General features: G+C 47.5%; 6 protein-coding genes and 1 pseudogene across 6 annotated transcripts, besides 7 other annotated features; all 7 read left to right on the top strand.

Moving 5' to 3' along the window:
- Positions 1 to 186: 186 nt before the first annotated feature.
- On the top strand, positions 187 to 1,602 carry Tb11.02.1710 (hypothetical protein, conserved; the record flags this gene model as incomplete). The annotated part of the gene is made up of 1 exon (XM_823405.1): positions 187 to 1,602. One exon carries the CDS (start codon positions 187 to 189, stop codon positions 1,600 to 1,602), a length of 1,416 nt encoding a protein of 471 aa, XP_828498.1.
- A 1,405-nt stretch (positions 1,603 to 3,007) lies between these two features.
- On the top strand, positions 3,008 to 4,900 carry Tb11.02.1690 (hypothetical protein, conserved; the record flags this gene model as incomplete). Its single annotated transcript, XM_823404.1, has 1 exon — positions 3,008 to 4,900. One exon carries the CDS (start codon positions 3,008 to 3,010, stop codon positions 4,898 to 4,900), a length of 1,893 nt encoding a protein of 630 aa, XP_828497.1.
- Positions 4,901 to 5,369: 469 nt separating this feature from the next.
- Positions 5,370 to 5,429: a microsatellite.
- Positions 5,430 to 7,154: 1,725 nt separating this feature from the next.
- Positions 7,155 to 7,174: a microsatellite.
- A 326-nt stretch (positions 7,175 to 7,500) lies between these two features.
- On the top strand, positions 7,501 to 9,138 carry Tb11.02.1680 (lectin, putative; the record flags this gene model as incomplete). The annotated part of the gene is made up of 1 exon (XM_823403.1): positions 7,501 to 9,138. One exon carries the CDS (start codon positions 7,501 to 7,503, stop codon positions 9,136 to 9,138), a length of 1,638 nt encoding a protein of 545 aa, XP_828496.1.
- Positions 9,139 to 10,067: 929 nt separating this feature from the next.
- Positions 10,068 to 11,687, top strand: Tb11.02.1670 (annotated as a pseudogene).
- A 1,288-nt stretch (positions 11,688 to 12,975) lies between these two features.
- Positions 12,976 to 14,409, top strand: Tb11.02.1660 (hypothetical protein, conserved; the record flags this gene model as incomplete). The annotated part of the gene is made up of 1 exon (XM_823402.1): positions 12,976 to 14,409. The coding sequence occupies one exon, from the start codon at positions 12,976 to 12,978 to the stop codon at positions 14,407 to 14,409; it is 1,434 nt and encodes a 477-aa protein (XP_828495.1).
- Positions 14,410 to 14,461: 52 nt separating this feature from the next.
- Positions 14,462 to 14,548: a microsatellite.
- Positions 14,549 to 14,753: 205 nt separating this feature from the next.
- Positions 14,754 to 14,784: a microsatellite.
- Positions 14,785 to 14,947: 163 nt separating this feature from the next.
- Positions 14,948 to 14,974: a sequence feature (AT_rich).
- A 1,235-nt stretch (positions 14,975 to 16,209) lies between these two features.
- Positions 16,210 to 16,267: a sequence feature (A-rich).
- Positions 16,268 to 17,615: 1,348 nt separating this feature from the next.
- Positions 17,616 to 19,145, top strand: Tb11.02.1640 (hypothetical protein, conserved; the record flags this gene model as incomplete). The annotated part of the gene is made up of 1 exon (XM_823401.1): positions 17,616 to 19,145. One exon carries the CDS (start codon positions 17,616 to 17,618, stop codon positions 19,143 to 19,145), a length of 1,530 nt encoding a protein of 509 aa, XP_828494.1.
- Positions 19,145 to 19,168: a microsatellite.
- A 767-nt stretch (positions 19,169 to 19,935) lies between these two features.
- On the top strand, positions 19,936 to 23,643 carry Tb11.02.1630 (hypothetical protein, conserved; the record flags this gene model as incomplete). The annotated part of the gene is made up of 1 exon (XM_823400.1): positions 19,936 to 23,643. The coding sequence occupies one exon, from the start codon at positions 19,936 to 19,938 to the stop codon at positions 23,641 to 23,643; it is 3,708 nt and encodes a 1,235-aa protein (XP_828493.1).
- Positions 23,644 to 24,293: the final 650 nt, after the last annotated feature.

The following is a 24,293-nucleotide window of genomic DNA, read 5'->3' as shown; positions in this document are numbered from 1 at the left end:
TCCCCTTTCCCCGAGGGAGCACGCTCGTTTCCTTGGTTAGAATGAAGGGTGCTGGAGGTTTGTAGCTTCGGTTAACTTTCGTTAAATAATCCCTCACTCATAAATTCGCGTGTAGGCCTACTTGTTACCCCCTGCCATCGTTTTCGGTGCGCACGTGATGGTTTTCTACACATTTTCCTTGCTTCTATGTACCCGTCACTTCGGATGTTGTTTTGCTTTGTTTTCCTCTGCATTTACTACGTTAAAAAGGCGATGAGCGTCGGCCTCTACTGGTCTGCAAGGTCTGTTAGGTACTTTACGAACCGATATGTTGGATTTGGCATAACTTTGTTACTTCTCGTGTCCTGCAGTCTCGTGATGTTGTGCCACTTGCACCTTGCCGTGTTAACCAACAAGCCCACTAGGTTTGATGTGTGTTTAACTGTCCTGTTTTTATCGCTAATTTTCCTAGCATTTTGGTCATTTGGTTTCTGCTCTTTTGTTAACCCGGGTCTTGCGCCGGCCTGGCTTGCTGAGTCTCGTGTAGAGGGCTTTGTGCGACGCATGCTTTCTGACCTACAAAAGATGGAGGAGGTAGGCACAGATTGGTTGAACACTACCGACCCTCAGGAGGATTCAAGCAGCCGCATAGCAATGAAGAAGGCGCTCGCGGTCCTGCAGGAGCGGGCGAGACGTGACAGTTGCGGCAGTAGTGGAAGTGTGGCAAATTATGATACCGTCGGTTGCAGTGAGAGGGACAGTTTGTTAGGCAATCAGCAGCAACACGAAGTGCCGTTGCGGCCGTTTCGGAGTGATCCAGATCAAACTGCCCCACGCCGTCGTGAGTCGCCCGAATCACACAGTCCAATGAGGGGCTATAGCCGACAGTTCCTCCGCGTTGTTTCGGAGGCTATTGGAGCGCTGGATAGTACACCGGAGAATTTCGAGCAGGAAATGTCTTTCCTTCTGGGCGGCATACGCTGGTGTCGCTATTGCCTGTTGTACAAACTTGATGAGACACACCACTGCTCCACCTGCCGCAGCTGTGTGTATCACATGAATAATCACTGCCCTTGGATTGGTCAATGCATTGGAAGAGGAAACCACAAGTGCCTCTTACTATTTGTTGGATATGTTTCGTTAGCGGCGTTGGTGGTCGTTATCCACGCTATTATCGCCGTTAGGTCGGGCAAGGTGAGGCTGTTGTCACTGGACGCCTCCATTTCCTTTTCGTTCTTCTTTTTAGTATGCGTCTTTACAGTGCTGGTTATGGTGCCGTTCCTTGTGACTGAACTGCGGTGGTTGGCGAGGGGTGAGGGAGCGCTGCGTGCCATGCGGCGGCTGATACGCCAAAGGCACAACCCTCTGCACGGCGGGGAGTCTTCTAGTGGAGCTGGTGCCAGTGCAGATAGTTTGTCTCACCGCAGCAAGTTGCAGAACCTTCGTTTGGTGTTTGGCACAGACGATGTTTTCCCCTATTGGTTTCTTCCCACTTTTCCTCAATGGCCCCCGCGTGAGGAACAGGAGGCAGCATTTTGGGACAAGGTTGGGGACACAATTGTGAAGCAACTGGTGTCAGCAATGGTTGATGAGTTGGAGGATGGTAGTGTGGGTGTTATTTGAAGCATTGTATTTTATCTGCTCACTTTATTGTTTGTGAAAGTACTTGCCACTCATGGCATGTGTGTTTCTGTGTAATTTTGAAAATATCATATGCTTGTGTGCTGCTGATGGTGCAGTCTTGTTTATGTTCAGTTGTTTTTTTCGTGCTCAATGACGCATCGCGCTAGGCCATGTTGGGCATTTCAGTTATTCCGTGTGTATGTCTGTGTGAAGTAATGAACGCGGGGGGTTTCTCATCACAGTTTTTTCAATAATTATCAGGTCACATCTACCACGACAAATGACTACTTACCTCTCCGATTTGTTTCTACGACTCCCTTTTCTTCCTCGTTTACACATGTTTCCATAAAGCAATGTAAAACGTTTTTTCATACGTAACAAATGATAATGGTTAGAAGGAAACTTAGGGACCAACTATGATATTCATTTACCCGGTTTGTTCTCCAGTTTGGCGTGTGGTTCAACAAAGTGAAGCTTGTTCTCCCTCCCCTCCGGGGGGGGGGGAGGAGGGACGGCGTGGAGGGCACTTTGCGGTGAAAAGTAAGCGGGGGGGATTAAATAAAAGTAGTGTTGACAATTTATGGGGAAGTTTCTTTTTTTTTTTCCTCCTTAAAAAAAAAGGGAACAGTTTTGTATGTTTGTTGGCTGCAGGGGAGCGTACGCATGTGTTGAATTGTAATGAGGCAGATGGAGGTTGGCGAATGCGGTGCCGTGAGCATTTTTCTTGTCTCTTTGGATTCTTTCTTCCACGAAGATATAAACCACGTGGCGCGGGGGGAGTACGTCAATTTATGACTGGCGTTACTTTCGCGGGGTCACAACTCTATTCCTAATCGTGCGTCGCTTTTCCTTACTTTGACAGGTTGAATACTATAGAGAGGAATTGGGGGATGTTGTTATTATTATTATTTTCGTGGTATTACGTTTCTATGACTTCTTACCAACGGTTTAATATACATCTACGCACCTTTCTAACAGAAGCGAAGCGCTCTTCTATCGTGTTGCCGTAACTCCTTTTCTTATCGTTGTTGGCTTCTTTTATCCCCTTTCACTCGGATGGAATGGTTATAGCTGTCTGATTGAGTTTAAAAGTCCGAATTCAAAAGGTAAAGATAATAAATAGAAGCAAGCAACAAAGCAAAACAACAACAACAAGGCAGACTATCGCGGTAAAAGAGAAAGCGCAGAGCACTTCATAAAGGTTGAAGAGGGTTGTGCATCAAAAACAAATCAAATAGATAGGCAAAGACATTCAGCAACATATCAAAGTGCCAATAAAGGTGCTGCTCCTCATATTACGAGCAGAGACTGATTGCTTGGGAAAGGTGAACTCAAACATAGTATTTGAGTAAATAAATATATAAGCGAGAGGAATCATAGTGGGTGGAGGGAAACAAATAACAAGATGTCCGTACACAGTGCCATCTCGTCTTTCATTCAGCAAAACCCAGGGGATGTTTCCATTTCAATACTGTCATGCGTTGTTTCCTGCCTTTCAGAGCCTGGAGTTGCCTCCAATCTTGTTGATCAACATCGCCCGATCTGCTGCAAATTCATGGAGCACTTGATCAATGTCATCAACGATGGCACCAAGAACCCTGGTGTGCGGCTCATGGCAATGGAGTGCATTTACACACTGTCCGCCATCCCCAATGACAATTTCCGCCGTGGGGATTTATTTGATGCAGTGCAGAAACTCAACGAATCCTTTGAGGCCTTCCTCGAGTCACAGGCACCCAACGAGGCTGGTGACGCTGGCTCCCTGAACGAGATGCTCACAATAATACTCTTCCGTTGCAGCGGGTACAACCGCTTGAACGCTGGCGATTTGCTTCAGCAGATTTTCAACGGTGACGACACGCGACTGGTGGCCGCTCTGCAATCCATTATAAAGAATCGATCCCTAGAGTGGGATATTTTGCATGCGTGCATACGCTGTATGTATCAGTTGACAACACCTGCAAGTTACTTTGCTGCTCCTGAGGACAATCAACCCATTGAGACGACAAAAATAAGCGCATTTCAAGATAAAGTTTCCACGTTATTGATCCATCTTTCGCAACAAAATGCGTTGCATGAACTATTTGTGGAAATTGGGTCGCGCTGGGAGGCCGCAGTACAAGAGTTCCAGCTTGATTCTATCATAGAAGGAAAGACACAGCTGTCCAAAGCGTTGCTTGAAGGTGTCACAATGAATTTTGTCATGGTATTCCGCTACCTTTCCGTCATGTTGCTGAATGTTGCGGATTTCTGTGAACGGATGGATCTCGTGCACGCTTATCAGAACTCCTTTACTGAGCGCCACCAAAACTTTCTAGTCAAAACCGCCATTCCCTTTATACGCCTCGCCGTTCGCGGCTGGGAGGCCACTCGCGATCCCGCAGCTCCTGCAGACTCGCAGGAGAACCCTTACATGAATGTCGCCATCACAGCGCTTCGGCTTTTGCGTTTCGTGCTTTACGGGGCGTCAAGCCCGGTGCCAGAGGAACCACTTGCAGCGGCACTCGCTTCGCTCACACAGCAGGTGCACTCGATGGAGGAGCTCTTACGAACAGAATATGTGGGTATGCTTGTGCTCGTCCTCACAACGGAAATCCTGTGTAATGTGAACGCCGCTGCGATTCCCACGTTAGCGCCGCTCTTCACGAAATTCGTAACTACTGTAGTGGAAGACAAGAGCCCCCTTCGCCCGGGAGCGCAGTTCAACACCGCCCAAGCCTTCGCATATTGCATTGCAAATGAAACATCCACCTACTGCATGAATGAGAATGAATCCGTTATCTTTCTCCGTGATAAGCTTCAGGACGACGACACGGTTGCTGTCGGTCAGGCGGCGGTTGCGATTCGAGCTCTCGAGGAACAGCTCACTGTCCTGCAGTCGCTCATGATGGAGCTAGCAATTGGACAACTTCTGGGGGACCTCTGCCTACTTATTCCCGTTGGTCCTGGAGGAGAGCAAGCAAGACCGCGCGCTAATTGGGGTGCGCCTCCCAACCTATGTGATGAAGCCGATACCGAGAAACGGCGCAAAACGGGGGACAAGAAGAAGCGAAAGCACCCACAGGAATATGTTTGCATGCTTACGAAGAAACTCATGCGCGAGCCCGTGTTGCTGAGCAACGGTCATCGGTTCGAATTGGACGTGCTGCAGAAGGTGGTGGACCGCGTTGGACATGTTGATCCGCTGACCGGCGAAGCCTTCACTGATGAAATCAGCGTCGATGCGGGGTTGCAGCAGGAAATTGCGCGGTACCGAGTAGAGATGGCAGCACGCGGGGATGCCAGTGCCGTGGCGTGAGATGTTTATGTTAGGGCGTTTTCAGTACGTGAGTCGCTTGGGGGCGTGAGTGAAAAGATGAAAAGATTGAGAAGACTTCAGTGGTTGTGGCGAGCCCAGTTTAGCGGATACGGGATTTATCGGCTGAGAAGGGCAATGCGCATTTTATAGTCGAAGCTGCCAGTAGGTGCTCCCCACCTCAGCAGGGAACGTTGTTTTCAACGAGGTATTGGAATGGGATGAAGGGGAAACCGCGAGGCGTTTAAGCGAATATATGATCAAATATAGAAATAAAAACTGAATTCGTGATATGCAACCAAAACCTGGTAGAGGCATAGACCGATGTGATAATGAAGATGAGGAGAGGAATAGGGGTCACCAGCAGACAATAAGGCAAGAAGAAACCGAGTAGTTTCAGAAAGTACTTTGGATACTATCGGAGGGAGCACAATGTGAAGTAACAGGTGTGCTTCCCCATATTGGTTTCTGATTTTCTTTCTTTTCTTTTTTTCTTTTTTTCTTTTCTTCTTTTTCTTTTTCTTTTTTTTTTGTGTGTTTGTGCATGTGGATTGGTAGACGGCTTGGTTGAATTTTGTGCTTGTGTGTGTTGTGTGTGTTGTGTGTGGTGGTTATGGTAATTACGGCTGTGGTTTAAATGAAAAGGATATTTGGTGGGCCGTATGGTCCCCCTCTCTTCCGCCCACCTCTGTGAAGAATAAAAAAGAAGTTAACGAAGGTAGAGACATCGCGCGGCAGCACACTTTTGAGAGTAAGGAAGCAAAAAAGCTGGAGGGGAAGGGGATCAGATGATTGGGGAAAAAAAAGAAGATAGACTACACAATGTGCGGCGATGTATGGAAATAGGAAAGGAAATAAACAAAAACAAAAGGAAGGAAAGATAGCGGGCTGTGAGTAAGGCAGGTGGTGGGTCAGATGTGGTCTTGTTAATTTATTTTCCACGTAATGTGTGGTTTCGTGAGAGTTTGGTGTCGTTTACACAATTTTTTCTCTAGCACTGGATGCCTCTTGAAAGAGTGTGCCTGTGTGCGTGTATGTGGGGGAACATCATAATCAAATGTAAAAGGGAGATATGCATGAATATTAAAGTCTCTTACTCAGCAGTGCAGATGATGGTCGCATGCGGCATGTGCGGCTTGCTAGAGAGTAGTGACTTTAAACTTATCCCATTCGCATAACTTTCATCTATGGGATGTGAAGGGGAAACCAGCGGTAACTGAAGAGAAATAAATAAAGAGCCGCAACGACCTCCGCACCACCAGATATTAAAAAAGAAGGGGTGACATGCGATTCTGAACCGCTTGGCTTTGGTGGGGAATATCAAACTCTGGGATGACGGTTAAGGGGCCCCTCTTTTCTTTTTCTTTTTTGTTATTTACTGTTTCTTTTTGTTGTGACCGCGCACATTTTCCCTCCTTCCCTTGTTACAGTGAATGTTCACCGCTGAGTGTGTCTTGTAACGTGCACCTCGCTCGCCAGCTCCACGTTGCACACAGGGACATATGTTAGTTTTTTTTTTATTTTGTGGGGAAGGAGGTGGGAAAGAGGAACGGTAAGAGCGGAAATCAATGAAAATAGAATTTAAAGCATTTATGTAAAGGAGGAAGTGAGTGATGTGTTTATTTGTTTTTTCTCTTTTTTGTATTGGAGGATCGTCAGCGATAAAGAAACAATGAAGGTCTCACGTCTATTGTTACTACTATTGTTTTTTTTTCATCCTTACGATTGATATAGTTTCGTTGCTTCTGCTCTAGTTGTGTCTGTTTTTTTCCCCCGTCCTCTACCCTTTCCCCACATAAATTTTCTCTTAATCCAAATATTTTGCTTTGTTTTTTTTTTAATCTCGTTTGTTACTTCCTCCTTCCGATGTTTTTTTTTGAAATTCATTGAATATGACCGCAGCCTTTTGGTCATGCATAGACACAGCTAAGGGGTGCAAGAACAATCACACCCACAGCCACACATATAATAAAAGCAGCAATATGCTTGTGTATGGATTTACTTCTCTGTGTGTATGTGCGTGTTGACGTTCACATTTGCAGTTATACGTTTCCTCCGCTCCTAAGCACTTCCACATGAGTGCGCAAACTCTTCTGCACCCCTCACCCCGTGCATTTATGTCAGTCGAGCCCGTCTATTTCGACACTGTGTGCAAGTTGTAACTACGTCTCTTTCTCTCTCTCTCTTTGTATGTATGTATGTGCTTACAATATGCTTATTTATTTATTGACCTTTCTCTTTTATTCTTGTTCTTCACTTATTATTATTATTATTATTTTTTTTTTGCCGTGTTTACCTGGAGCCTTTCACTATTACCGGCTTTTTTATTTGCCATCCGGTTTGAACCCCGGTGCGTTTTGTGGGTAATTTTTGTCCGTCGCAGCAACAGAGTGTAAGACAAAAATTCAGTCATCGCTGATTGTCAGTTAGTGAGCGCGAAACCTTTAATTCAAGGAAAGGGGAAAATAAGTAACGGGGTGCGGGATTTGTTAAAACGAAAATATTTTCTGTTGTTGGTGCTTCCTATTTCCTTTCATTAATAAGTGAGGGGTCGAACTGTCGTCTTGTTCCGCAAGCGAGAAAGGGAAGTGAGCGCACACTCGATGTCGGCCATCGTGCACCAGGGCGTCTCATATAGGATGAACCAGAAGGAAAGTGGCGGCAAGCACACTGCTTCAGTTTACCGCGGGGTGTTCTTTCCGTTATCACAACTTCTTCTACTTGCCATCTTTGCGACGGTCGTTTCTCCGGCAGCGGCATCCGCGAGTCCAAAACTTACGGGGAGTCAAATGCATCGCACCATTGAGAAGGTTATCGAGCACCACTCATTCACTCCACCACTGCTCCGTAACTACTACGGGGGCGAGGGTTTAGAGCACTGGTTTGTTGGCGGTACCGCTGTTGTTACCGATGATCACGTTCGTCTCACTGGAAACTACAGAGATCAGGAAGGATACATGTGGAACAGAGAGGCCCTCGATATGCCCTCTTTTGAAATTATTGTTGGATTTCACTTACATGGCACGGCACGTTACCCAGCGGACGGTTTCGCCATTTGGCTAACGTCATCTCCTCAGAATGCCACCGGCCCGCTGATGGGGCACCCAATGGATTTTCAAGGTGTTGGAGTAGTGTTCGATACTTTCGACAATGATGGGGCTGGCAACAACCCAGCGGTATATGTCCTTTATAACGCCGAGGGAAGTGAGAACCGGGAGTACACCACATCAAATGACTTCAAGAATGAGCACGTGGGGAGTTGTGAGTACGCTTTCCGTCAGACATCGGCCAAATTCTCTACAGCGCGCCTGCAGTATAAAAATGAAACCCTTCGCGTGTATCTATCAAATTCTGCGGAGGAAGATGAGACGCTGTGTACCTCTGTTTCAGTGCAGCTGAAAACAGACAGCAAGGATTATTATATTGGGATCACTGCGGCTACGGGAGGTTATTCCGATAACCATGATATTGCTTTTGTGCACACCATGCCGATTGAAGGTGAGAAATACGATCACGACGTATACTCAAGGACAACTCCGGTAGAGGAGTCGGCGAATCATCACGAAGCCGTGACAGAGGAGAACGTTGCTAAGAACGACGAGACCAACAAAAACCAAACTCATGAGCAGGAAAATGCAACCTCTGCAGAGTCAGCCAACGAAGGAGAAAAGCCACTTCATGAGGAAAAAGTTGAGCAACATGACGCAGAAAAGCAGGAAAAGGAGCACAAGGAAGAAGAGAAGCAAAATGCAGACAAGCATCATGAAGAGGGAAAGCGGGACGAAGAGGAGCACCAACAGGCGGAGGAGCGCGAAGAAGACAAGCAGGAAGGGAGGCGCCAATCACCGAACCCCCGTCGTAAGCATAGGTCTGAGGATCAGGAGGAAGAAAACCACAAAGGAAAGAGGACTTCAGAGTCGAAGAAGCGTTCCGCAGAGTCAACAAATGATGAAAAAGAGGTGTCCGGCACAGATGAAGAAGAAGCTGCGGAATTGCGACACGAGTCTAATCGTGCAAAGGGCCGCCGCGCCTCCGATCGCAGGAGCCGCCGCTCGAGGGATGTGGACCGCGACCGAGAAGAGGATGAGGCTACCGCGGACGAAGACGAGTCGGAAGACGAGTATCAGGAGGGAGAAGAGGAGGAAAGGGAAGATGTTGTACGGCGTCGCAAAGCTAATCGTCAACGTTCAGCTTCCTCCAAGAGGAACCGCAAGCGCCGCTCGAGAGATCGTCGTGACTAGCGCTTATTATGATTTTGGAGGGCCCAATTCTTTCGCTTTATGAGGGCAATATTGTGGGACAGATTGTTGACATGTCTCATAGTGGGCGTGAGAGTGAGGCTTATAGGCACCGCTTTGCGCGTGTGTGTGCTGTTCGTTGCATAATTGGGAGGAACGGCACCGGAAATGAGGTGAGGAAGAGGGGAATAGACCGATCAAACGAGTGGGGCATCCATTTGCGTAGGAACGGTTTCACAAACAGGCATACGTATATGAATGGATGTTTGTTTATCTTCATGCGTTTGCGAATGCCAGTGGAGCTTTTAAAAATATATTGAGGTCATATGGTATATCTTTGTTAGATGTGCTGATGTACAGTGGCTTCAGCTGTCCGTATATAGGGTGGAAAATAACGAAAAGCAGTAGGAGGTGTATTTAGTTTCTGTTGATGAGATGATGAAAATTTTGAATGAGGTTCGTTGCGTGATGCTACTTGGAGGTGACCACGGCGTTAGCCATTCATGCTGGGGACGTTGGACGTGCCACTTGTGATGCGGGGCTAGGGCTGTTAGTAGAAAATATACTTCCTGGATCGTAGCGGACAGTGTTCCATCAATTTTTCTATCTATGGACATTCTTTCCCCCCTTTCGCTATCATTTAAACTCTTAACGATTTGCCGTGTGTTCGTTGTGTTTCTCTAAGAGACACTCAGTAACGATGCGAGCTCCATATTGTACTGGAAAAGCACCGTCGGTGTATGTTACTTTTCTGCCGGCCATCCGCTTTTTCCCCTTTCCATTTTTAAAATTATTTCACCGCCCCTGAACTGTGTAGCTAACGGTGCGTGTGTCGCTTATTGCTGGTAGGTCTCTTTCTCGGCTAGCCGCGTCAGTTTGTAGTTCTCACTTGTCGCACTGTTATCGACAAAACAAAGTATCACTGTGTCGAAATGGGAAGAGGGTACAGTAACAGTCGTAGTAGGAGCCTACGACCCACGCTTCGCATGAAGCGAAACCGGTCGATGTCGCTTCAGCAGAAGTTGCACTCTGTTAAATCCTCATCTGTCACGCCCGTGGAAAACAAGAAGCCCAGGCCCCAAACCCCAATGCCGAGGGACAACAAGGACACACAGGCGGAGAAGCGAGTAACCAGTACTGAGCGGAAGGTCAGTAAGTCGCGGACTCGCTCTGCCTCAACAATACGACAAAGGTTGGTTGAGATGGAGAAGGAGCTCGTGAATCACATTGAACCGGATGAAGCCGCGGCCGAAACCATCGTGAAGCCTGACGTTATGACCAAGTACAAGTCAGGTGGACGTGCTGTGGATGAGGTCATCGGGCTTGTCATCGCTGCTTGTGTCCCTGGTACAAATACCAAGCAGTTGTGTGACTTGGGCGACCAGGAATTACTTCAGCGGGTGCTGGGGATGTTCAAGAAGAAAGATGCAGATGGGAACCGTATCATTCGAGGGCTTTCATACCCTACTAACATTTCTGTTAACCACGTGCTTTGTAATCATGCGCCACTTGAGGAATCGAAGGCGACAACACTTCGTGGTGGTGATGTGGTGAAGATCCACATGGGCTGCCATATCGACGGTTATCCCGTTTCCGCGGCTCGCACGATTATTGTGCCGTTTGACCTTAGCAGCGAGGGGAACACGAGTGATGCCGGCGCAACCAACGACGGTTCCTCTTCCAGAGCCAACAGCAAATCTGGTTCTCGCCCCATAACCCAGGGGGTGAGCAACGCCATTGAAGCGGCGCGTGTAGCACTTCACGGGGTGATTCATCTTTTGCAGCCTGGAAATCTGAATGCTGACATCACCGACTTTATCCACCGCGTAGGCAACCACTACGGCGTTCAGGCTCTTGAAGGCGTCTTGTCAAACCGCACCAAGCGTTGGGTTCCGGACGGAATGGATTGTATCATCACGCGCCGCGTGGTCGCTGAGGCGCCGCAGCAGGACGTTGCTGACTGTACAATCGGTGCCAACCAAGTTTGGACCGTTGACGTGGCCTTCACAGACCATAACTCATATAAAGTCCGCCCTTCTGAGGACGAGGAAACCGTTATATTCCGTCGCACAGAGGTTGACCTCCAAACTGATTTCCGCGTGCAGTCCGTACAAGCTACTTTGAAGGAAATGACGGAAAAGCACCAGTGTTTCCCCTTCAGTTTGAAACATGTGGAAAATCCCCTCAAAGCCCGGATGGCAGTAGCTGTTCTTCGAAAACAAGGTGTAATAGACCCACTTCCCGTGATGCGTGTGAAGGGGGATCGGTATATAACCGCAAGATTCTCTGCAACAGTTGCTGTGTCGGCCAAGAGGGCAACTGTATTGTGTGGACTTCCGCCGTTGGAGCCTCTGGCTGTTCCTGAAGAGGTTATGTCTGCCACAATTCCGGATGATGTTGCGTTAGTCCTCGCCGAACCGCTTGAATTTACTCAAAGTGAGCAGCCAGTACGGAAGAAGGTGAGACTTGAAAAGGGTTCAAAAACAACGGTGGGTGATGCGAACGCACCAGCTGAGAAGCGCAGCGGTAACGAGGAGGATGAAGGATAGTAATAAGCGACAGTAGGAGTGTGTCGAAGCATCCGTAGGGTGTCAAAGCTCTTCCCTACGGTTATTCCTCTTTTGTTTTCTCTCTCTCAAGGCATCAATCCAACGAGGTATTGTGGGACATGTAGCTGCGGAGTTCGTTGATGGGGGGGGGGGGGATGAACTCAAGGATAGTGGGAGTCGATGTTGAGTGTAAGGTGGGAAACGAGTTGGTTGTCGGGAAGAAGATGGCGCCGTGGTGGTGGGGATGATAAAATTCAGCCGAAAACCCCAATGAAGGAGTGAGGAAGAGGATTTGGGTGCTGCATGCAGGAGGACAGATGTTATATTAGGAGTTGTGTGTGTTTATAGTGCCACAAAAGTTAAACTTGCAAGGATGCTTTAACACCTCCCTCGACGTGGGAAGAAAAGCAGCATAGGAAATGTGATAAGTGCGTGATGAAAACATAATGGACCCAGAATTTACAGCCCTTTTTACGTTTTTGATATTGAGACTTTTCTGTAAACCAAATAGTATGGACGGACTCGCCACTCAACCAAAACTACCACCCCCATTTACGTCCCCGCAACTCCGGATTGTGTCGATTGAGGGTAATGATTCTAATGTGCGGTTAATAACTTAATAGTACCAAAGATGACTTTGAGGAGTGGATCTACTGCTTCTTAACATTACGAAAACTGGCACTGGTTGCGATTGATGTGCATGATGGAATAACACAGAGGGGTGTGTGGTGTTTTAAGGTTGATCAACACGTTTTTCGTACCTTTCTATTTTTTGCGTGCCTTTTTCTTTTTTTCTCTCTCCTCACTGGAACTCTCTCAATACTGCTGCAGCTCCTGCAGTTTAAAAGGAAATAAAGGCACATACGATCCAGTAAAAAAAGGACGAGGAACAGAACAATCACAGGCAAGCAACACGAGAGGAATAATTGGACTGCATCAGGAAGGCGTTAAAGAAAAGGGAGTAAAACACGGAGGTGCGACTTCTTTTTTTTCTTGTACGTGGGTGGATATATACATAGGTATATACTGTCGCTGCACTTGCAAGAAAGAAAAAGAATCAAACCGGAAAAGGCAACCATTTGGCTTCAATATCAGCCTTTTTTTAAAAAAAGATAAGGTACATACCTGAAGCCGCGAGGAGCTCAAGAGAACACACGCAAAAAAAAATCTGTAAACGAACGATACCATACTAAGTGCTAATATGATGAGCGGGAGTAGGGAATCGTTCAGCGCTCCTTCAAGTCTTCCAAGCACACCACATGGCCTCACTCCAGGTGCCATCAACTTCTTCATGGCGGCTAATGAGGGGAACCAATCATGCATGGACGCTCTTTCTTCCATCACCTTTGCCCAGTTGGCAGGACCCCTGCAACCCGTGTACGGGCCGAGCAGAGTTCCACGCCACCAACAGTTTGTGGACTTGGTTACCGATAGCAGCGGGATGAGTCCATTTATTCCTTTCGGCACCCAAGGGAGTGCCAACAGCAGCACCGCCTTCCCTGTGGACAACGCATACTTGTCGAAAAGAGCACCACCGGAGTCCGAGGGGCAGAATCGCGCCGCATATTATAACAATTCTTCCGCATCCATGCAAACCCCAGAAAAGGTTGACAAACCGCAGATGCTCCGGCAAGTTTCTGTTGGTGCTCCAACACCTTCTTCTGGGATGGGTATGACCGCTTCGCCAGCCACAGTGTGCCGGTACATCACACACGCAACGCCAGGCAGTGCTCTCCTCGATGAAACTTGCACTCGCACATACCTGCGCAGCGCTCCAATGAACTTCGTTGCTTCAACTGGGATTACCACCGATAACGCGATCGGTGCAGTGTCAAACGCCGTCCTATCTGCTGCAGCAGCAGCGCTACCATCAGTGAAGGTGTCGATAGACGATAAACCCACCTCTCTCGCAATAGAGCTGGAGCAGGCATACGAAGAGCATGTGCATGAGAGTAAGCGAAGGGTGGGTGACAAGGTGAAGCGAAAGGAGAAAAAGGTGCTCGTCACCGTTGGTTTCCCTGGTGTTGATAACGTACCACAAATGATCTCCGATGGCACAGAGGAACAGCTATTGAATAAGGAGGAGGTGGAGCAAGGGAAGCGCAGAAGGGAGCGAAGGCAGTCAAGAGGGAAGAACAAGCAGAAAGGCGACAACAACAATAACAACTGCATCTTTCACGACGGCGACAAGTTTGTCTCCAACTTCTCTTCGATCCATGCTGACAATGAGTCGCATGGGGAGTGTGGGGATAGAAAGTTTCTTGTTACTCTGCGCTGTCACGGCCACCGTGATGTGACTGCCATATGCTGCTTGCGGTTAAGCAAAGGCAAATATGTGATTTTCGAAGCAGACCGTGGCGTTGACCTCGGTGAAGTGATCAATGTGAAGGAGTTGATCTCGGAACCAAGCGGGAACTCCGCACCAGCGCAAGTGCTGCGGTGCGCCCTGGATGAAGAGGTAGAGGACTGGAAGGGACCGCTTGTGGAGAGGGAGAACGAGGCGGTGGAGGAATGCCGTCATGTGTGTGAACAACTCGGGCTCACTATTCGCGTGGTTGGAGCCGCCTACCAGTTTGATCGGCAGAAGCTGACATTTATGTACGAAAGCGATGATCGCGTGGACTTCCGAGCACTTCTGCAGGTGATGTTCTCCAAGTTTCGCTGCCGTATTTGGATGGAGCGCCGAGGCCGAGGCCACCAAGACAATGATGCACACACTGGCTGAAATCGGATGAGACGGTTAATAGAGTGTACCCAACGTGCAATATCCGCTTGAAACATAAATAAATAAATATATATATATATACAAGGAAAAAGCACACACACAAAATGATATATACATATCTACATACGTATATACGTATGAAAACATGAACCAATCGGGTGTTATAATCAGGACCGGAAGAAAAACCATGGATTATGGGGACTGGGACGTTTTTTCTTGTTTTTGAGCCACGTGAGCGCGTACTCCTACCTCATCGCCTAACTTGCTGGGGTCAGGAGTTTCCGCAGCCAATCATAGAGATAGTAGCAGCAGCAGCAGCAACACAACACAATCATAATTGTATCTATTTTATTTTGTTTTATTTTACTTTTTTTTTTAAAAAAATGATAATGAACTCTCTCTACACTTCTCCGAACACTTAACATTTCCCCGTCATTTTCTCCTTACCGGATAGAGAGATTTGTGTACGGGGGATGGGGGGATGTGCAATTGAGTGGAATGACTGGGAAGAAAGCTGAATTTTCATACGTCTATTTACATATTTAAATAAATAAATATATAATTACCGTTATTATTACCTGGGGGTGTACTGGGGGTATGGGAAGGAAAACGTCACAAATGAAAAAAAAAAACATCAACAACAACACGCACACACACGAACCCGGTTACGCGTCCTTACTGTTCATTCGCGTGATGACCGCAAGCAACATAGACGGTAGTAACACTTCGTTTCTTATTTTCGGGGTTTGGAGGGAAAAAGGGAAAAGGGAAGAAGGGATGGGGGCACGTATGCCTTTCCCTCCCTCTAATGTTGTGTATACGTGCCAACTTTCCCTTTTCTCGCATCTACCTGGTGTAAAGGAAATGACCAAATAAGGAAATTGTGAGGTGACTTACAGTTGGGAAATTATTTCCAACGAATGAGATATGGAAGATAAGACATCTGTACCGCGTGGTGACATGGCAAGCAATGTGTTTTTATTTTGTTTTTTTTTGTATGTGTGCATGAGGCCTCTAACTTGAACTGAGCACCTTTCCTTTCTTTTCACCTTTGTTTTGAGTGTCTTGGGGAGCCAGAGGTAAGACAAACAACAGCAGCGGCACCTCAGAGGGAAAGGGAGATAATGAAGGCAGTTAAGAGCAAGTAGTGAGGTGAGGTTGTAAGAAGTGGGGGAAAATACTCAAAGAAGCAACGGTATAAGGGTGTAAAAAAAAATTCATAACATACACATGGATACACGAATGGAAAACAACTACAACAACAAAAGGAATGCGGCTTCACTTCCTTGTTCTTCTTCAGAGAGAGAGAGAGAAAGACACTCATATTTCTAACAGCTTAAGTGTCTTCTTAAGGTGTAATGATATCTTTGCTTATCTTTACTCGTATGTTTCCCGTGACATTACTCTAATTCCTCCTCACACATGTGTTTCTTTGTGGTGAGGTGTGACGCCATAGGGCGCGGCAACCTATTGTCGTTTGTCTCATTTCCAAAATTTGTATCACAAGAAGAAATGCCAAGGAGTATATTTTTGAGCCAGTGGCTTTTTCTTAGTATTGGATTTGTTGGAGTGATGCTCGGGGAAGGAAGCGGACCACCGAAAATATCCCAACGTTTGATCCCATTCCCTTCTTCTTTCTCTCTTACACAACCTCACGCATTCCTGTTCTTTTACTTCTCTACTCCTATGTTACTCTCCCTTTGGTTTTATTACTTAACTGTGCTTGTATATATACATATATATATTTGTGTGTGTTTGTGTTTGTGTTTGTAATGGGAAAGAGGGGCAAACTGAAAATATTTTCTGTTCTTTGTTTGTTTTCTCTTTTGCTTTCGTTATTGATGTTTTGTTTTTCTTTGTTCACGCTGTGTGCACGATTGCTAACTTTGATGAAAACATCCAAACAAAAACTTCCAATGTGTGGAATATTGTTTATTTGCTTCAGTCATCGATGTTGCTGTCGGCTTCCTCCACGGCCGCACTATAGAATATGAATGGATGAACGAGAAAATGGTGTATGTGCGTATTTATTTTTGTGTTCGATACAGTTGGCCGAGCGAAGGTAACATTCGCAAACTGTCACACTTCGTCATCTTCTCCGTGTGGATTTCGCTTCTTCGCTAAATTCATTTCCATTCTTATCATGTATTTGTTTCTCTTTTTTATCAAGTGAAGCCGAGAGGTTTTTTTTTGTTGCTGCTTTTGATCTCTTGTTTTGTTTTTAAAGTTCCCCACCTATTGACCAAGCGTGCGCCTAGAATAGAATGGATCGCACTGCTATTCCTTCGTGTTTGTGTTCTTTGTCTCTTTTTTTTTTCTTTGTTTGACTTTTGCTGCCGCTCGTTTTTAACAAAATAACAATCCTGAATAAAAAAAAAAACTCTCTACAATTCAAAATCACATTGAAAATATGAAAGGGTTATCGCATTACCCTTGGCTGTGCAAAATTCTCCACAAATGTGGTTCGTACATCCTTCTACTCCTCTTTTTGTGCCTTTTTATTCATGAGCACCTTTAAAAAAAAGTTTCTAGGAGGAAGTAGGGAGGAGGTCGTCACATATGTGAAAAACAAAACAAAGATAGGAGGAAATGGGTTTATTACAATTACAAGGTGTTTGTATTGCGTGATACCGCCGAAATATTTTTGCCACTCTCCCGTTTGGTGAAGGGTCCTATATGGGTTTGTAAAGTTTTGGCATTTGAATTCACTACCACCTGATGGTCGTGTGCCGGAAGCTGAGGGGTTTTGGAGGAGGGGGAAATATATATATATATATGAGTCGCTGCGTAATTAAAAGATGCTCCAAGTAGTGTGAGGGGGAGTTACAAAGAGTCATGCGGAGTTATTGGGTCAATTCATCACGTTCTCGTGTCTCAACCACTGTTGTGAACCTATGTTACCGTTAACAAATTTGAACGTTCCCTTTTCCTTCTGTTTTTGCGCATATGCGTGTAGGGCGCAGTCAATGTTTCCTTTGTTACATGACGAGCCTTCCAATAATTTCATTTTCCACATTGCATGGCGACCATTGCAGTTGCAATGATCCTCTAATTCGTTTTTCCATTGTCTCTTTTTTTTTTTTGTTTACTGACGTCTGCCATGGGGTGCTTATGCTTCTACAGCCTTTTCGCCAACAGCAACGCCTTCCAGTTGTGGATAATAAGAAACCCCTTCCAATAAGGGAAACAGATAAAAAAATCTGTCCATGATGGGGGACGATGATCGTAAACTGAACGAGCAACAGATGCAGCTTGTTAAGGGGTTGCTGGAGTCGCAACGCAGGGACAGTATTGTCGATGTATCTGACGCTGTGAACTCCACCTTCTTTAAGGAAGAGGTCGACTGCCCCACAGCTTCGACTGGAGGGGTTTTCCTCACCAGCGCTGCAGGTGCAAAAAGTGGTAACTTGACGGAGCGATTGCTTTTCCATGAGGCTGCGAGTCCGGTAGAATGTTCCATAGGGGGAGAGCAAACAGGAACTGTGGCATCACCAAGGGATCGGTGGATACGCGGGGTACTCATCACCTCAAGTACGCCGTTGATGCCGAAGGAATCGGTGTTCGTAGACGAGAGGAGTAACAGCCGCATGTTATTTGAGAATACGCCGTTGGCACAGTTGAAGCTGCGTGTGGTTCCCGTGTCACTTCCCACATTTGTTCCCAACTCTGATAGGAACCTGACGGCTGCGGGTGGGGGTCGCAACCTTCGAGAAATATTGGAGGAATATGAGCGAACATTCCTGCGCAGCTTACTGGTATGCATCAGTTCGCTGCTGCGTCGACGAGTCGCTCTTGAAAGGGCTGAAAAATCTGTTGCCGGCTCTGAGGGTGACAACAACGGGAGTGATTGCAACACTGTGACAAGTCCCTTGAGGGAAGAGGAGTTTTTTTTCGATGGGGAGCTTCCGGTACTTTCGGTCCCGATCTATTACTTTGCTATATCCATGGAAGATAACGCCACATCGCGGATAGCCGACGTTGTTGACGTTGTGGAGGATTTTATGCATCTTCTTATCGATGCTGCGACGTCGGTTGTAATGGAGACGACGGTTATTCTCCAGTGTCTCGTTCATATTGCCAACACTGTTGGCGCGAACGGGTCCCAACTATCAGAAAATGTTTCTGAGCCCAACGACGCGGCTGCCAAGGAGGCGCTGGTTGCACTTCACAGGCTCACCGAAGTGATGGTGAAGAAAACAAGAGAGAAGCAAGAACCTAGAGGAGCTGTCAAAACTGCGGCTGCCCGCAACGATGATTGTACTGAGGCAGCTGAACAGATTAGTAGCAATGTTGCGTGGCCTGCTCGCGGCGACGGCTTTCAACCACTCGTACTTTTGCTAGGCAACGATTTGGAACCAAGTGATTTTCTGCGAGCAACCCTTTGTGTGCTCCCAGGTGTATTGGTACATTGCTTAAAGGGCGTTTCACGTAGTCCGAGCATAATTATGGCGTATTACATACGGAGATGTGCGGGGCGGATTCGCACACCTTTGCAGCAGGTGGTTGAAGGTGAAAGAGGTTCCCTACATTCAGATGATCCTACAAACAATGCAGCTCCTTCTGGCGACGAATCAGGCAATGGTGACATGCATGTGTTCTCCTTCTCGAGTTTGCTGCAATGTCTACAGAGGGCACGGCCCGTTGTGAATCCACAGGTATGCTTCCTCGCTGAGTTGCGTTCCATGTGGATGCGAATAACCCGGGAGCGACTAAATTATGGAGAGCGTAATAGTTGATATATATATATATATATATATATTGGCGCGTGTGTGGCCAAGTAGGGAGAAATAGAACCACTTTTGTGGCATTAGCTTTTTTCGGGTTTAAGAGGGGAGAGGAAGATGACCGTGATGTTATCTCTATTTTACATTGCCGCCGCTTGATTATGTCAGGAGTCTTGGTGTTTTTACACTTTAACATCCCCCTTTTTAATTTTATTTCATTTGCTGTCTGTATTACGTTTGTTACTCTACAGTGTGTGCCGAGGCGTGCCGTCTTTGCGTATTATCGGATCTCCTCTGCAACACAAGTTCAGTGTCTACCAGTACCGTTTTACCTCGAGACCGCGTGCAGAGATTTCCTAATTATAATTATTGCCATTTTCTCTTTGTGGGGAGATGCTTTCGCCTTTGCGTTTCCTTATTTTGTTTAAGCTATCATTTGGTTGCCGCGTGTCTCCTTCAATCGTACCCCCCCCCCCCAGGAAGAAAAAAAAGATGCCCATTCCTTGTGTTGTATTTCAAGTTAATTCACTCTCTATTCTTGCGCAAACTATGCGAATGCATAAAATTTGTCTTGTACGTTTTCCTATCTACGTTTGGTGCCAGTACATCAACTGCGCATAATCTTCGCTTGCCTGCGATATTCAAGGTGTTGGTACTACTGGTAAGGGGATTAAGTCATAATTTACAGAGTGCCGTGCATATTTTTCGGTATCGACGATAGGCAAACAAAAATAAACACCCCCAAAAAAGGTATTGTAACAATTGTGACATTATTAGTGTTCGCTATTTTGCGAATCGGTACATGGCAACACTGACGGTGACCGTACATGAGGCGCGTGACCTCCCCGTCATGGACCGCACAACGGGTCTCGCTGATACCTACGTTGTGGTGAAGCTCGATGACCTTGAATACACTACAGATATTTCCCGCATGTCGTGCCATCCCGTATGGAACAGAGTTTTCCGCTTTGACACGCCGGACCTGCTTGTTTTGCAGGAGGACCCGCTCGAAGTGCGCGTCTATGACCACGACATTTTCAGTCGCGACGACATCGTGGGACACACCTTTGTGGACCTCAATTCTATGGTCCTGAAGAGCAATGCTTCCATGAGTGGCTGGTTCCCTCTCTTTGACACTAGCACTGAAGGCATACGGGGGGAGATTCGCCTTACGCTAAAGATAAAGTTTCACACAGCGGAGAATCCACTAGCCCCGCGTCTGCCTAAGCGGTACGTCTGCAAACTACCTTCACCACAAAACACGAGGAGCCCCCACACTCGCGGGGAGACCAGTCAACAGCCACAAGCTGTACCTTCGGCCGCCTTTATGCAAATGTCAAGCGATTTGGAACCACTGCGAGCAGCGCGGGCGCAACATCCCTCTTTCACCATGGGGGATGAGGGAGTTCTTATTTTTTCTGCGTGGAGATTGGACCCTTCCGTGTATCGTGTGGAGACTATGCTTACAATGGTGGAGGAGTTAATCGTGAAGGCAGACCCCGAGCATTCCAAACTCACGAACCTGCGAAGCACACGATCCACTAATGAAGCACGCATCATTCAACTGTACAAGTTGAGTGGAAAAGTTAGGCGTCAGTTGGCGCGTAAGGTGGTGGAAATGCAGTGCAACGCAGTACTTGGTTACGTAGAGGAGTTTGACATGGAGGCTAACGGTATAATCGTACGTGCCTACGGCACTCCATGTGTTCTCTCCGCAGTGAAGTTCGTTGATCCAGGGGGTGCAGATACGGTGCCAGCGGCACAAATACAGGTAGTGAAGAGGCTGACTCCCCCCATGAGCGATTCGCCTGTTGCTATGCATTGCTCCATGCCGACACCGCTACAAATGCCACCAGCTGTTGGACATGGTGACCTAGCTGGTAACAATGTGGTCGCCATGAATATCCGGTGTCTTGAACAGGAAGCAGTGCAAGCAGCGCAGCAACCGCAACAGCAACGGTTAGGCATCTCCACTGCAGCGCAGCAGACGTCAAGTTTTCACGGGACGAGCGCTCTCATACCCTTCGTACATGAAAGCAACTCACCAGGCGCTACGAGAGGAGACAATCCTTCTATGGAGTCGCTGCCACCGGCACCCACGGGGATGCGAACAAACGTCCTTTTATTGACCGTAAAGGACCTGCCTTGCGGAACCGTAGAGCACGTCGGTGGTCACATCAGTGCCATGTCCGTGAAGATCGTAGCCAAGATGAAATCTAGACACCTCATTTCTCAAGAACGCGATGCATGGTGGATGGAACTGCGGGAAGAGCTGAGGGCCAATGCTCGTGCTTTTCACTGTAATGTCGTTATCGGTTATGAGGAGGCGGTGCTATACCACGAAGACGTGGTGGTGCTATCACTTTTCGGCACGGCTGTCATGCTTAATCTTACACTTCACCCGCTTCGCTGTGGTCCGGAACTTCTGTACCAATCAGTGAGGAAAAGGTTTGCCGCGAGAAAGGCGTGCTCGTTGCTCCACCTATACGCTCCAGTGGTGCGATACAAGGATGCAACAGAGGAGGACGCAAACCAATTTATGTGCAATGTCTGCCACTCTAGGTTGGTACCCGAAGTACTTCTTACATCATGTGCGATGCCGCAGGAACTCATTTACAGAGAACGACCGCGGCTCGTTCAGGCCGTTGTGACGAAGGAAAAGAGTGCAATTCGTGGTGTTGGACTCGCTCTTGCTGTGTCGCAAGCGTTGCCGTACATTGAGTATTCTTTGCACAAACAACTTCTCTTCAATCTCAAGTTCCAAAAACTGAATGCCGTCTTTGGTATTCGCATCACCCTTAGCATTTCACACGACACCATTATTGGAACGCTGACGGGGACGGGCTGCTGCCTTGTGGGTCTTCCCGTGCCGTCGCCCCCTCGTGTGGAGGTGCTTGACCCTGCAATACGAAACAAGGAGTCTGTAATTCGCCTCGAGGCTGTAGCTGAGCAGCTTGGGCGTAGTCGGCATCATCGTCTGGGTGGCCTCGCAATGAACATTGGCGCCCGGTTCGCTAACAGCAACCTACGTGGCTCAGACTCTTCCTGCGATCCTTTTGAGGTTTGTGCGGATGATTTCATGTCTGACCATTGGGATGACAACGAATCTTTTGGTGGGTCTTGCAGCAACCACGAACCTGGTGGGGCTGGGAAAGCCGATAAAACTACAGACTATATTGTCAAGATCGATGATGAAGAAGAGGCAGAGATGATGCTTGGAATGATCGGAGATCTATCGTTTGAAGATAGTTTGATGGTTACGATACCGTATGTACCGGAATCAGCAAATATGTACGGTTCCCAGGAGCGTGTTGTGTTAAACACCCGTTTCGCACTTCCTCGGACATATCACGGTGCCACAGCGGTAGCAACTGTTAGCGAATGTGTTGCTAACGCCAAACGTTCCTATGTCCAGACAGTGTGCCGGGCGGCGCTACGCCGCTGTGGCCGTTCTTCGTTGTCTAGACTTTGTGTTACAAGTTACGCGTGTGATTTCTTTTTCGAGCCGAATTCGGGAGAACTACATCTTCGAATGGAGGGATGTCTCATGACGTGCACGACTGAGCAGCAAATCCGCTTGATGGAGTTAGAGAAACGCTCCTTCAGCGAATGCATGCGTTATTTAGACGCCGACACAAAACCTGTTGATCACGGCTCGAACAGTCATGGAGAAACACATATGGTGGATGGACTTCGTTCTCCGCCACTTGGAAGCAGTAGCTGCGGGGCTGGGCCTGCGCCACAGGACGCTGAGCCGAGAGTCTTTACGATGAGCAACGCACCTTATACGCTTCCGTATGTTTTCAAGGTGGATGCAGTAAATCCCGCTCAATGGTGGAACGAGAGGATCGTCGCACCAGTTTCTGCGCCCTCCGATGCGTTTGAATTCTACAGTGACAACAGAAGGCGCCATGGCGTCATAGGGCGCAAACTACGAACCTTTGCCTCAAAAGTCACAGCTTTCGTGGGAAATATCTTAAAACCCACGGGGAGCCAAACAAATAGGCGACCGAGGTCTAACGCCCAACAGTGTGAGACCACACCAATTTCGTCGGAAGTTGCGGGTGGTGGATATTTACTTCATGAGCCAATGCGCCGAATTCCGTCTGATCCGGGAGAACTGGAGGCGGGAGACCCTGTTGTGATATTTACATCTCAAGATTTTGTTGCGGGGCAGGCTATCAAACGTTACGTGGGGCGGCTCTCCCAACACTTCATTCGCGAGGCGTACGAGGTCGACAACTCCACTGATTTGGGGATCTTCTTCCAGCAAACAGAGATTGAAATGCAGTGCATGGTTCAGGCGATGGTGATCCTCATGGGAGGCAACGCATTACTTAAGCACCGCGTGACATATCATGAAGTTTGGGATTCCGATGGCTCGGGGTGTGCTTCCCTGTTTGCCACCGTAACAGGTGATGTGGTAGAGACTTGTGCCACTCCCCTGGTACCTTTACCGTGTGGTGGAACTGGAGATAACAGTGGAGAACCCCTTATTTGTGGATACTGATGACGGATGACAAACCGACAGAGACAGATGGCTTCGAGTTTTCTGAATTGTTAACACGTTGTCAACGAGGTTACGGATCGGGGTGACACGCATGTACAAGTGTGTTTACGCGCATGTGTGGATATAGGGTAAGCTCAACCGGCTTGTAGTATCAGGATGTCAACGGTAGCTAAGGGGGTTTAGTAAGGTGTGGTCTGATGCATAAATGGCGGGAGCGTTGATCCACCGGTGGTTTTGTGACTCTTTGAGGACCAACGCAAACATGGGTGCATGGGTTTATTCCCAGAGGATTTTTTTTCTTTAAAAAAAGAGAGGAGCATCTGAGTGCACTCTTCCTCGGTTGGTATTTATAATCCGTTGCGGAACCAGGTCATTGTGTGTGTATGCGAGGGGAAGGGGGCACACACACACTCTCAGAATGCGCAGACCCTGTCGACGCTGTACCTTCCCCCACTGGTATTGCCGGTTTTGGCACGTTGCACCAGTGCTGAGGGTGGCTTCTAAATGGTTATGCACGAGTCCCTTATTGTTTCCTCTTGGAAGTCGCTCTTTTCACGTCGTGTTTTCTGTTAGTCTTTGCTTAAGCTTCATTTTCCTCCTCATTTTTGCTTCTTTTTTTTCACTTTGTTTGTTTTAGCGTTTAGACCGGG

Source organism: Trypanosoma brucei, assembly GCF_000002445.2.
Source record: "Trypanosoma brucei brucei TREU927 chromosome 11 chr11_scaffold01 genomic scaffold, whole genome shotgun sequence".
Lineage (NCBI taxonomy): Eukaryota > Euglenozoa > Kinetoplastea > Trypanosomatida > Trypanosomatidae > Trypanosoma > Trypanosoma brucei.
The sequence above is the reverse complement of the archived record's forward strand: the minus strand, read 5'-3'. Positions and strand labels throughout refer to the sequence as shown.